The sequence below is a fragment of the Suncus etruscus genome, chromosome X, assembly GCF_024139225.1.
Source record: "Suncus etruscus isolate mSunEtr1 chromosome X, mSunEtr1.pri.cur, whole genome shotgun sequence".
NCBI classification, from domain to species: domain Eukaryota; kingdom Metazoa; phylum Chordata; class Mammalia; order Eulipotyphla; family Soricidae; genus Suncus; species Suncus etruscus.
In genome coordinates, this window is record NC_064868.1 from 105,589,599 (window position 1) to 105,604,467 (window position 14,869).

General features: G+C 38.3%; 1 protein-coding gene across 1 annotated transcript in view; it reads right to left on the bottom strand.

Moving 5' to 3' along the window:
- OCRL (OCRL inositol polyphosphate-5-phosphatase) overlaps window positions 1–14,869 on the bottom strand; it is an 81,267-nt gene that overhangs the window by 28,138 nt on the left and 38,260 nt on the right. Inside the window, exons 14-15 of the mRNA XM_049766656.1 lie at window positions 13,112–13,221; window positions 7,064–7,199 (exon numbers count right to left, since the gene is read on the bottom strand). Coding sequence (XP_049622613.1) covers window positions 7,064–7,199; window positions 13,112–13,221 — 246 coding nt within the window. The remainder of the gene's footprint in view (window positions 1–7,063; window positions 7,200–13,111; window positions 13,222–14,869) is intronic.

Below are 14,869 nucleotides of genomic sequence, written 5' to 3' on the forward strand. Positions count from 1 at the left end.
GGGTCACATCTAGAATGATACTTAGGTCTCTGCTTAGGGATCACTCGTAGCAGGCTCAGAAGACCAACCATATAAGATGGTGAGGATTGAACCCGAGTTGGATGTGTGCAAGGCAAATGCCCTACCTACCAGGTGTACCACCACTCTGGTTCCCTATTCAACTTACTGAGATACTAGTCTCTTTATAGAATAAAAAATTAATCAGGCTGAAGAGATAGCTAGTATAAGAAGGTTAGGTGCTTGGCTTGCATGAAGCCAACCTGGGTTCAATTCCTGGCACAACATATGGCCCCTGAGCACATCCAGGAGTGAATCCCTCAGTAAAGCCAGAAATAATACCCGAACTCCACTAAGTATGGCCTCCCAAATGGAAAAAAATGAATAAAAGATATAAAAAAGAATAGAAAACTTCATAAACTCAATATGAAAAAGAAATGTACGTAATAGAGGCTTCTAAAGCTAATGTGGAAACTAATGTCAAAGTGGAACCAAATATCTTAAAGTCTGGAGAAGTTTCTACAGAATTTGAACTTTAACACTCAGGAGAACTGAGGACCAAGCAAATTACTGTGCTACCTGATCCAGATTTAGGTTAAGAGGAGTTCTACTTTATTTTATTTTGAAGTAACATAGGTGATGTAAATAGATTTACTAAGAAATGTGATGAGAGAGCTGGGTTTGAGAGAGAACATGTGCTTCTCTGGAGGAGAAAAAGCAAGGTTTTATATATTTAAAAATATTTTTGTTGGGGTCAGAGTACAGTGGGGTCATAGTACAGTGGGTAAGGTGCTTGACTTGCATGTAGCCAACCTGAGGTTCCCTTAGCACTGCCGGGTGTGGTCCCCCAACAACATACATACAAACATATGTGTGCAAATATATGTAGAAATTGGGTAGGGGCTAGAAAGATAATACAGCAGATAAGGTGCTGGTCTTGCATGCAGCCAACTCAGTTTCAATGCTTAACATTGTACAGGGTCCCCTGAGCAACCCCCCTCTCAAGAGTGATTTTTAAAGCACAGCCTGGTTGTGGCTTGGCTCAAACTTTTTTTTGTTAAAATTTGCAACTTCTTACTTCATAAGCATTTATAAGGCATCTGATTTTCACTAAATCAGTGAATTTTGGGGGGATACAACTGACAGTGCTTGAGGTTACTCCTGGCTCTATGCTCAGGAATTGCTACTGGGGTTTTCGGGAGACTATCTGGGACGCTGGGACTCAAATCCACTGTCCTACTGCTTTAGCCCTTAAATCAGTGAAATTCATGATGCTACTAAAGCAAGGATTTATTCTTCTGATACTAAGAGATCAACTAAAATGATCAACTATAGGGAAGAGATTCAGAGGCCTAGGCAGTGTTCATCAACTATTGGTCTGTGGAGGGGTGGGCCTGTTGGTGTGGAAAGGCTATTATTACATCTGGCCAGGTTTAAAAACCTGAAGAACAATGGGCTAGAGCACACGCTTTGTGTGTGGGAAGACCTAGGTTCAATCTCTGCCACCACATGGCCTCGCTCTGTCCCCCACTCATCACCACTGGCGAATGACCTGGAGAACTGCCAGGTGTGGCCCCTAAAGTAAATATGAAATTTAAAAAAATCCTCTCCCTTAGGGGGAAAAAGAAAAAGATGAACTAACTCACTGTCATCGTTAATACAGAGGTATGGAGTTAACATAAAACACCATGGAGGCAACAGGAAGGATCAACTCAGGCAGGTAGGTCCTAAAAAATGCAGATGTGGTAGGTAGGGCATTTCCTTTGCAAATGACTGACCCAAATTCCCCAGCATCCCATATGGTTCCCTGAACAAGGCTATGTAAGATCCCAAGAGCAAACTACTACTACTACTACTACTACTACTACTACTACTACTACTACTACTACTACTACTACTACTGATAATAATAATAATGGTAATAATAATAATGATGATGATAATGATGATGATGACGGTGCAACAACAACAACAACAATAATAATGATATGCCTCAGCCTCGCAATCTAGCAATCACAACCTCCAAGAACAAAGACCAGGCACACATTTTTTTTGAAGTTCTCTAGGAAATTCCTGTATCAACAGAGGGCTAGCACCAATGCTGACAGATACCATTTCTGAAGCAGAGGAGGAAAATTCATCTCAGCTTAATCACAGCAAGCTAACAGCAAGTATCGTGAAGTTAATTGACTACTGAACATTCAGCCCCTTTGTAAATAATCATTGATGCCAATGGTGGTTAAAATATTATGTGGTTTTTAAAGCCACTAATCATAGCATGCCCAAGAGTTCAAAATATGGGGCTCAATAAAGAAATAAAGCTTTTCTCAGTGGGCCATCCTGATCATAGCTCTTAACAGTACATTAAGGATACTGAAGGGGGTAAACATGATAAAAAGTCACCATCTGATACATCCACTTTAGTAAAGGGATTTTATGAATCAAGTCAGGAATTGGAAACAGTACCATGAACTGATCTTATGCAATGCCCTGAATAGCTTTCTAAGACACAACAATGGATTAAAAAAAAAGACAATGGATCTGAATGGGAACTGCCAGACAAATAAATGGTGGCTCAAAAATAACAACCATATCTTTCCACTAAATTACAACCAAAAATCAGCAATGCATACAGAAAAGGCCATATAGCTTCATAGGCCCAAAAGAGACACACCCAACAGACAAGCTAAGCAATTCTGCAAAAAGACTCGGCAGGGGGGTGAGCCAAAACTGTTGAAGTAACAGCCTCACTTGCAATCATTTGGTGTTAGCAATCCAAGTTCTGGGTACCAAAAAATGAATAAACAGATAAAAATAACAAGAAAAAATAATAATAAAACAAGAGTCCTGGAGTTTTAGGCTAGCGGCAGTTAGACCAAAAAGTGTCCCCTTTTTCCAATCAGCACAGCCATCCAGCTCAGCAACGATGAAGATGGTGACACCGGCGGTGGACAGGAAGATGGGAGGAAAATGGGGAGATATAAAGGGTTTGGGGCTATTTATAATTCTGTTGTTTTCCTACCACGTATACTTTTTCAGGTGGATGGCTTATACTCCGGTGCTTTTCTATTCCATTTTCTTCCTCTGTAAATGTATCTGCTCCATATTTGTGCTTGGTGGTTAGTGGGAGGGGGGTTCTAACATCCTTTTGTGTTTTTAATACAGAAGTTTTTTGGGGTGCCGGTACTGATTGGTTCATCATCATCTGACTTTAAAGGTTCTTTTTCTGTTTGTTGTCGCTTTGTTATTGTTGGTTCCATTTCTTCAACTATATTGCTATTTACCTTCCTTGCTCAAGGTTTTTGTAACACTTGGTTTCTTTCCATTTTATTAGAGAGTAGGTCTGGTGGTGGGTGGTAACGCAAGGCTCTTGTACGTCTGGAAAAAACCTTTATTAGAGTATGATGAAAAGTCTGCTAGATGTAGCTTTAAATATTAGCAATTTTCCTAGTACCTTCATTATCTTTTTATTTCTTACAGTTATTTATTTGGGGGGTCTCCTAAACAATGTACAGGGAGTCTTCAGGTCACTTCTAGCAATATTTTGAAATTCAGGTAAGATGAGTAAGAGCCAGGGGCTGGCAATATAATGCAAGTGGTCCAAGTGGTTTTGGGGAGAAAACAAGGCCACATCCAGCAATAATGGCTAAATAAACTGTGGTACATATACACAATGGAATATTATGCAGCTGTCAGGAGAGATGAAGTCCTGAAATTTTCCTACACATGGATGTACATGGCATCTATTATGCAGAGTGAAATAAGTCAGAGAGAGAGAAAAACACAGAATGGTCTCACTCATCTATGGGTTTTAAGAAAAATGAAAGACATTCTTGCAATAATAATTTTCAGACACAAAAGAGAGAAGGGCTGGAAGTTACAGCTCACCTCATGAAGCTCACCACAAAGAGGGATGAGTTTAGTTAGAGAAATAACTACATTTTGAACTATCTTAATAATGAGAATGTATGAGGGAAATAGAAAGCCTGTCTAGAGTACAGGCGGGGGAGGAGGGAGATTTGGGACATTGGTAATGGGAATGTTGCACTGTTGATGGGTGGTGTTCTTTACATGACTGAAACCCAAACACAACATGTATGTAATCAAGGTGTTTAAATAAAAATATATTAAAAAAAGCTGAACTGAGGCTTTTCTGCATGCAGGATATGTGCCCCTGATCATTGGCCCCATTATCTTTGCCTTTTGATTATTAAACAGTGGTATGTCTTGGTGTGGACTGTCCTGCATTAGAAAAATTTCGGTCTCATCTCACCTTCCTGAGACATTTATGGACAGTTATGGACGTTCCTGGACATTTATGGCTATTTATTTCTTTAAATTTGGAAATTTCTCACTCTTTCTTTGAATATGGTCTTGACCCACTTCTCTATCCACCTTATGGTATTCCCTTAGTTTTGATGGTTAGCTTTCTAATGGAGTGTGATATGTCTCACAGACTTCATTTTTTCCCTAAATTTTATTTTTTGGTCCTCTTCCACTGAAATAATTTCTGTGATTCTATTTTCAGTTTCTTGTAATCATTCCTCTGTGACATAAGGTCTACTTATAAATTATGTTTTCCATATTAAATTGAATTTTATTCAAGTTTCTCTTTATATCCAGCATCTTTGTTTGAAATTTTTCATTTTGTTGTGGGGTGACACTTGGCTGTGTTCAGGGCTTACTCTTGGCTCTGTGTTCAGGATCACTCCTTGCTGTACTTGGGGGAGCCATATGCAGTGCTGAGGACTGAACTGTAGATAGCTGCTTGCAAAGCAAAATCTTAACCCCCATACTATCACTCCAGCTAGAACAATCAATTTTAAAGTTTGTATAGAACTTGAATAATAAACTCACATACTCCCTAACTTCAAACTATAGTACAAAGCAATAGTACTGTAAAATTAAAATTACAAAGTAACTTGAACAGTACAGTACTGGAACAAGAACAGGCAAGTGGACCAATGGAATCGAATACAGCCCAGAAATAAACATACAAATACATATTGACATTTAGGATAAATGAACCAGGTATATATATATGCATATTTCAGTGGGTTAGAGAGATAATATAGGACGTACAGTGCAGCAGACCACAGTTCAAATACCTGGCACCATATATAGTCCCCTGGTATTGCCAGTGGTCAGTTCTTAATACAGACCCAGAAATAGCTCCTGAGCATTGCTGGGTGTGTCTAGCCTTTTCCTTCACAAAATCCATACACACAATGAAGTACAAAAGACTCTTCAATAAATGATACAAGGAAAACTGGATTGCTAACATACAAAAACAGAAACCTGATCACTATTTAATATCATATATAAAAACTAACTCCATATATCTCAAAGACTTACATATTAGACCTGTAAGCATAAAATATATGTAAGAAAATATAAGTGGGATACTGCATGTCCTTAGCATTAGAGATACATTCATAACTCACCTCTAAAGGCAAAGGAAACAAGAATAAAAAGAAAGAAATGGGAGGCAGAGATAGTACAGGTGGTAGGTTGTAAGAAGTTTGCTTTATATAGCCACCCACCTTCAATGCCTGGTACTACATACAGTCCCCCAAGGGCCGCCTGAAATGATCATTGAGTACAGAGGCAAGAGTAAGCGAGGTGCACAGTCAAGTGTGGCCCTGACCTCCTTGACCAAAGACTCAAATGGTACTATATCAAATTAAGAAGCCATATATATAGCCAAAGAAAATACCACAAAAAAGGCAACTTGGCAATTGGAAGAAGATATTTGCACATCATACAGCTGACAAATGGTTGGTATTCAAACTATAAAAGTCTCATAAGTTCCCAACAAAATATCAACCAACTCAGTCAAAAAATAGGTAAAAGACATAAATAGATAATTCTCCAAAGAAGACATACAGATGACTCACAGACACATGAAAAAAAATGCTCTATAACACATAATGCTAGGGAAATAAAAATCAAACCCACAGCAAAATATCACATAAAAAAGAACGGACTGAACCAAAAACTTTAGATACAGCCAGGCAGGGTTTGGCATGTATAAAGCCCTGGGTTCAATTCCTCGCATTATAGAACCCTTGAGCGCAGCTGAGTGTGACTCTGGCAGTCCCCAAAATAAAAATGGAAATTCTATATGATCAAACAATACCATTCCTAGGCATTTATGCAAAAGATAAGAAAGCACTTTTTTTTTTTGGTTTTTGAGTCACACCCGGCTGCACTCAGGGGTTACTCCTGGCTTTATGCTCAGAAATTGCTCCTGGCAGGCTCGGGGGGACCATATGGGATGCCGGGATTCGAACCACCGACCTTCTGCATGCAAGGCAAACACCTTACCTTCATGCTATCTCTCCAATCCTGAAAGCACTACTTTTAAAACATACTCGCACCCCTATGTTCATTAGCAGTCTTCACAATGGCAAAAACATAAAATCAACCTGAATGCCTATTAACAAGTTATTGGATAAGGATTTTGTGAAATACTACCCTACCATTTAAAAAAATATATCATGCCTTTTGGGATATAATGGAGGAGATTATGCTAAGAGAAATAAAAATGTGAAAGGCAATTATTAAATAAATTCACTCATATGTTGAATATGAATGATTAAAGCAAAAGAACCGGCAATAAATAACATAAGCTAACTCCTAGACTCAATGATAGCTATGGTGGTTATTTGATGAAAAAGGGAGTGGGAGGAATGAGCAGTTATTTTTGGTGGTGGGAATGGTGACAGTTACACACAAAGATATGAAGCTAAACACTAAAATCCCATAGCATTGTAAGCCACTGGTAAATCAATTAAAACGAACATACAAAAATAAAGAAGGTAAAATTGCTGCAGGAAGGTAAGGTCACTGTGTTACCCACTATTATGTGGCATATGAAACTTGTGTCACTAACCTGATGTGTCGTGTCATAAGGACACCACTTAGAAGGGTCAAGGGCACTAACTTTTCTCAATGCCATAATTGATTAGTTGGTCATGGAAACATTTACTGCTTTTCCTGAAGTGGCTAACATATATGAGTGAAAATAATATACTTAGAACGAATACTTAAAATATGTGTTTACCCCAATATTGAAGAGGGCGCTAACAGGCTTATGGTCACTGGTTTTCAGTTCCATGTGACTCCGGTAATGAAGCTGATTAACATTTGTTCCTCTCCAAAGAATTCGATCACACCAGGCTGGTACTCGGCATTTTCCACTGCACATGAAAAAAGCAATTATAAAGAAAATATACCACACAAGAATTTTATACCCACCACAATGGTTAAGACCTGAGTAAGATTCTCTGGTTATATGCTTCTTTTTCCCCAGTGATCACAACTATTTAAAAACTGAGTATGCTGAAAGTTCTATGAAAGGATGAATTTCAAAGCCTGTTATCTGCTCAATGAACAGGCAATAATTGAACAATAAGGGCCAGAACAACAGCACAGTGGTAGGGCGTTTGCCTTGCATGCACCAACCACAAACGAACTCTGGTTCGATTCCTGGCACCCAACATGGTTCCCCAAACCTACCAGGAGCCATTTCTGATCGCAGAGCCAGAAGTGCCACCAAAGTGACCCCTCCCCCCCAAAAAACATAGAAAAAATGAACAATAAATATATATACATTTTCAATGACTAATTTATCTACTAAATGTCTAAATGGGACCTCTAAGGTTAAGACTACATCTTCAAAAATGTTGTCCTGGGGGAAAATATAGTGGCACTTCATTGAGCTATCAGAAATTATGGACACAGCAAAAGCAGTATTAAGAGGAAAATTTATATATTTGTAAGCATTCATCAGGAAGAAAGAAAATGCCTCCATAGATAACTTAAAGGTACAGCTTAAAAAATTTAAAAATGACCAACAGAATGAGCCAAAAGCAAGCAGAGGAAGGAAATAATAAACTTAGAACAGAAATTAACTAGAAATTAACTGTAAACCCAAAACTCAATCCAAAAGATCAATGAAAGCAAGAGTTTGTTCTTTAAAAAAATAAACAAGAGCAATATATAAATTATCTGGAAATCCCCCCAAAAACCCAAAAGATCTATGAAAGCAAGAGTTTGTTCTTTCAAAAATAAACAAGATCAATAAGCCATTAGAAGACTAATAAAGAAAAAAAGAAAGAACCCTAACAAACAAAATCAGAAATGAAAGAGGGTAATGACAACAGATATTACAGAAATTCAAAGGATAATCAGAAATTACTTTGAGAATCTTTATACCACAAGAGAATATATAAAAAATGGAAAATTCTTGAATTCCTATAACTTCCCAAAATTGAACAAAATGATATTGAAATCCTGAACAGATGTATTACAATAAAGGAAATTGAAATGATAATCAAAAGGTTTCCCCAAAAACGAAAGCCCAGGCCAAAATAGATTCACTAGTGAATTTTTTCAGATCTTCAAAGAGAACCTAGTGCCAATCCTTTTCAAGTTCATCCAGAAAACTGAAGAAAAAGAAACATTACCAAATAGTTTCTATAGTTACCATCATCCTGATACAACACAAAAATAAGAATTACAGACCAGTATCCTTAATGAACACAGATGTAAAGCTCCTCATCAAAATACTAACAAATTAAATCCAACAATTTATCTAAAAGGTCATACACCATGACCAAGTGAGCTTCATCCCAGGTATGCAAGAACAGTTTAGCACATGCAAGTCAATCAACATTATATATTACAGCAATAACTAAAAAAATCATATGATCATATCAAAAGATGCATGAAAACTATCTGACAAGATCTAGTACCCAGTTATGATAAATACTCTTAACAAGATGGGAATAGAAGGAACTTTCCACAGTATAGTGAAAGTCATTTACCACAAGCCTGTGGCAAACATTGTACTCAATGTGGAAAAGCTAAAAGCCTTTCCCCTAAGATCTGGTACAAGAAAAGGTTGCCCACTCTTGCCACTTCTATATACTATACTACTGGAAGTACTTGCCATAGCAATTGGGCAAGAAAAACATGTCAAGGACATTCAGATAGAAAGGGATGAAATCAAACTCTCACTATTCGCAGATGATATGATACCATACTTTGAAAACCTCGGGATTCCATCAAAAAGCTTCTAGAAACAATATCTCTACAGTAAAATGGCAGGCAAATATACATGGCTTTCCTATATACAAACAATGAAAAGGAAGAAAGAGACATTAAAATAGTGCTTCAGAAAATCAAGTACTTAGAAATCAACCTAACTAAAGAGGTGAAAGACCTTTACAAAGAAAAGTATAAAATACTACGTCAAGAAATGAGAGAACACAGGGCCGGAGAGATAGCATGGAGGTAGGGTGTTTGCCTTGCATGTAGAAGGTCAGTAGTTCTAATCCTGGCATCCCATATGGTTCCCCTGAGCCTGTCAGGAGTTATTTCTGAGTGTAGAACCAAGAGTAACCTCTGAGCACTGCCCGGTGTGAACCCCCCCCACAAATGAGAGAACACAAGGAAATGGAAACACATCACCTGCTCATAGATTCAGATGATTAAATCATTAAAATGGCAATATTGGGGCCAGAGAGACAGCACTGTGATGGAGCGTTTGCCTTGCATGCAGCCAACCTGAAAGAAACCCAGTTTGATTCCCAGAATCCCATGTGGGCCCTTGGCCTGCCAAGGGCGATTTCTGAGTGCAGAACCAAGAGTAAACCCTGAGTGCCACCGGGTGTGGCCCAGAAACCAATCAATCGATCAATAAATAAAGTTTAAAAGAATAAAATGTCAATACTCCCCAAAACACCATAGAGATTAAGTGTAATTCCTATAAGAATACCTACCCATTATGCTTTTCAAGAAATAGATCAAATATTTCTGAAATTCATATGGAACAATAAATCTTCATGAAAAGCTAAAGCAATCTTTGGGAAAAAGAAGATGGGGCATTACCTTTTCTAACTTCAAACTGTACTATAAAGCAGTAGTAATTAAAATGGCATGGTACTGAAATTAAGACAGACTCTCAGATCAGTGGAATAGAACAGAGTATCCTGAGACAAAGGTATATGAGAAGTTAATTTTTTATAAAGCAGCAAAAAATGTGGAGCAAAGCAAGAAAGGCCTCTTTCTGACACCATGAAAATGATCAATTAAATATAGAAGAAAACATAGGTAGAACTCTTCATGGCATTGAAGCTAAAAGTATTTTCAAGGTTGAAACACCACTGACCAAACAAATAGAAACAAAGATAAACCAATAGGACTACATTAAATTAAGAAATTTCTGTGAAGGGGGGTGTTCTGTTTATGACTGTAACCCAACTATGATCATGTTACTCAAATAAATATATATTAAAAAATTTCTGCACCTCAAGGGAAATGAGAATCAGAATACTAAGACCACCTATGTAATGGGAAAACTATTCACTCAATACTCATCTAATTAGGGATTAATATCTAAGATATATAAGGTGGTAATAGAGATTAACAAGAAAATAGCTAATCCCATCAAAAATGGGAAGAAATGAATAGACATTTTCTCAAAGAGGAAATACAGATGGCCAAATAGCACATGAAAAAAGTTCCACAACATTAATCATTAGGGAGATGCAAATCAAAACAACAATGACATAATATCTCACACCACAGAGACCTGGACACATCAAGAACAAGAACAACCAGTGCTGGTGTGGATGCGGGGAGAAAGGGACTCTCATTTACTGCTGGTGGGAATGTCGACTGGCCCAACCTTTTTGGAAAACAATATGGATTTTCCTCAAAGAACTAGAAATTGAATTCCCATATGATCTAGTAGTTGAGCTCCTGAGAATGTACCTTGGGGACCCAAAACCTCAATGCAGAAATGACATCTGTACATCTATGTTCACTGCAGCACTATTCACAATAACCAGAATCTAGAAACAACCCGAGTGCTTGAGAACAGGTGAGTGGATAAAGAAACACAATGGAATACTATGCAGCTGTTAGAAAAATAAAAGCATGACATTTTCTCATACATAGACGGATATGGAGACTATTATGATGAATAAATGAGTCAGAGGGAGAGGAATAGACAGAATGATCACATTTATTTGTGGGATATAAAAAAATGTATGGCAGGGCCAGAGTGATAGACCAGTAATAAGGGGTTTGATTTGCATAAGGCTGATCTGGATTTGATCCTCCATATCTGTTATGGTCCTCCAAGCCTTCTAGGAATTATTTCTAAGCACAGAGTCAGGAGTAGCCCCTGAGCACCACTGGGTGTCCGCCCCAAATAGTATGGCAATAATACCCAAAGACAACAGAGACAAGGACCAGGAGGACCAGTCCATGATAGGATGCTTGTCACAAATAGCAAAGAGCAGGAAAGTACTGTTAGGGAAGAGAAGGGACCACCAAGACAATGACAGCTGGAAAAGATCACCCTGGACAAATATTGGGTGCTCAAAGGAGACAAAGTGATATTCATAATACCCTTCTTGAGTAACTATTTTGCACACCAGTGCTTAAAAGGAAAAGCTAAGAGCAAGAGAGAGCAAGTAAGTGAACAAGAGAGAGAGAGAGAGAGAGAGAGAGAGAGAGAGAGAGAAGAAAAGTGTTTGTCATAGAGGCAGGAAAGGGGGGACCCTAAGAGGGAGAGTGGGAAGTAAACTTGGGGACACTGGTGTCAGGAAATGTGCACTGGTGAAGGGGTGAGTGCCGGACACTCTATAACTGAAACAATTATTATAACTTTGTAATTGTATCTCATGGTGATTCAAAACAAATTTAAAGAAAAATATCCTCAGATTATTATTATATCGGGAGCACTTCCAATCCTTTTGCTCTATGAATGGCAACAATACTACACAACAGATACTGAAATAATAAAAATTTAATACTCAATCCTATCAGTTTGGCTGGGCTTAATCTTTAGAGATTAATAGTATTAATAATAGTATAGAATTATCACTTAAACGTGGACTTTTTTTTACACATAAGCGTAGCTTTTTCTAGTAGAGATGACTATCTGGGCATGCAAGCAGGAAAAAATAACCACAGAATACTAAGGGTACATGAAAAGCCCATTAAAATAAGCACATCAGAACAGCTAAAGTGAGTTCTTATCAATAGCTCTTTTGCTGACTCTTAGTCAGATAAGTAGAAGAAACATGACAAAGTGGTATAGATTTAACAGTGTCTTTTTTTCATTGTTGACCAGCTCTGTGGAACAGAGATAATAAAGACACTTCTCTCCATCCCAGTGCACTCTGAATCTAAAGAAGCTGCATATATCTAGGGAATCTCTTTCTTTTTTTAATTAATTAATTTTTGAGTCTCTTTCTTTTTAAGATTAAGAGATCTGCCAGCTAGGAAACTCTCAGAAACAAAGAGATTGTAGGTAGAAACTAAATAATTAACAAAAATACATTGAGAAGGGTACTTTACTGGAGATAAGTGTGAAATCAAAGGGTCTCTTCAACAGCGGTACTCAGCTTTCTCCTGTAGTAGAAGAGGGCAGATTTAAGCACCAGTGATGTTTAAAGTCCCTTAGGAGACTCTACTGAGCACTCATGTCTGAGTACCACTGTGTTAAAGGAACCTCTCATGGCTCTTTGTCTTTCTCTTCCAGTAACCTGAGTTAAATTGTTGAGAAACGGTTTGGAAAAAAAAGAACCAAAACAGGTGCAGGGAGGTGTATGCCTTGCAGACACAAGCTCCAAAATCTAACCCCCAGTATTAGATGCCCCTCTGAAGTAGCAAAAGAAGTAACCCCTGGTGCATCCCCCAAATACCACCAAGTTTAAATTGTCAGATCCACACAGCTGGACTGAATACTGTCTAAGGCTGGGGTCCCAAGAACTTCTGGGGAGACCCTTCCTTGCCTCTCCACAAATATATACATAATTTCAAAAAAGGGACAGAAGAGAGCAAGAATGGGCAAAAAACTACACAAGCTGGCCAAGTTCATAGAAATAGCCATACCATAAAATAGGAACCCTGGCATAAAAGTATATTTCCTAATATAAAATTACCTTTGAGTACATATGGATTAAAAACTCCTCAGTAAGCTATTATTAGGTTTTTACATCTGTTTATGGCATAGCCTAAAAATTTCAAGTCCTTCAATATGTGCACACAAAGATCAGGCGGGCCTTTCATTAAAAGTTTTTCGTTACTTTACCTTGAATCCCATCGATCTGTTTTAGAGTCATACTTGTAAGTGGGGGTAAACTTTATTTCCCCTTCAATGAAGTCAGCGAAAGCTTTTTTCTGAGTGCGTTGAATATTTAGCTAGAGATAGAAAGCAGAATCACTTAAGATCATCTGAATATATGTGATAATCAGGTTCATCAATCACTTCAAGGTACCTAGTTCCATGGTTTTGTAACTGCCTGACTACATAAGTAAATCCCACATAGACCTAGTTAAAACTACTGGTGGGAGTAGGACCAAGGCCTCTGAGCACTATGTGAGAGGGCCTGCAAAAATTTCTGAACCATCATGAATTAAATCATGTCATTCCCAAAATACTTAAAGTCACCTCCAGATATGATGTTCAGTATGAACACATCACTAACGTTTTTATTGCTAAGAGGGGATCAGAATAATACAAAAAATAAAATCATATGAGCATGAGTCATATAGCACCATTTAAATATTAATAAAAAAGTTATACTGCAAGAACATTCTAGGCCCCAAGAGTATAGTGAATAAAAGGGAAAGATGAGTGGAGGGACCAGAGAGATAGCACAGTAGGGAGGGCATTTGCCTTGCAAGCAGCCGATCCAGGTTTGATCCCTGGCACCCACAGAGTCCCCCAAGCCTGTCAGGAGTGATTTCTGAGTGTAGAGCCAGGAGTAACCCCTGAGTGCTGCCAGACACAACCCCAAAACAAAACAAGAGAAATTGAGTGGAGGAGGAAAATGATGAATATGAAAGGACGGGGAGCTGGAGTGATGGTGCAGTGGTAGGGCATTTGCCTTGCACGCGGCTGACCCAGGACGAACTGCAGTTTGATTCCCCAGTGTCCCACATGGCTCCCCAAGCAAGGAGTGATTTCTGAGTGCATAGCCAGGAGTAACACTTGAGCGTCACTAGGTGTGGCCCCCAAAATAATAATATGAAAGGAAAGGGGCCAGGGGGTCTCAAGTGCATTGGTGGTATTAAGAAAGGACAGGATTAAATGTCCAAGCCAGAGTCAACAACAATGAAATAATGAGACCCAAACTTTAATAACCAAAATTACAAATGGGCCTGTTATGCTGGCAGGCTGGGGCAGGGGGTGGTGGTACCTCTGCAAGGTAGAAGAAAGTCGACAGTGGTGTTGGGATTGGCCCTGAAACATTGTATGCCTAAAACCCATCTATGAATATCTTTGTAAATCACAATGGCTTTAATAAAATATTTAAAAAGGAAAAAGGAGAGAATTTAATTTTCAAATCACAGCATCAACAATAGTGAACTCATGAAAGCCAAACTTTTAACAACCAAATATAAAAAAGTGCCTGTTATGATGGTGGGCTGAGATGGCAGTGGTGGTGGTTTGAGATGAACTCTGCAAACACTGGTAAAGGGGGGTTGACACTGATGCTGAAACACTGTATGTCTAAAACTTAACTATGAATAACTTTGTCAATCACAATGCTTCAAATTAAAAAAAATGAAAACTAAGGACATACTGGGACAAGGGAGCCACTCAAAGGGCTGGTGCCTACTTTACACTTGGCAGTATCATGTTTTCTTGATTCCTAACACTGCATGGTTCCAGGGTACTGCCAAGAGTGGTCCCCAAACTACCTGTACTACCAGGCGTGTCCCCAACAAAACACAAATTTTGAATGAGTAACTTCATATATTACTTGGCTTGATCATTTCAAATTCAATGAACAGTTAAAATTATCATTCTGAACGTTATTTTCACTAAAATATTTAATGAGAA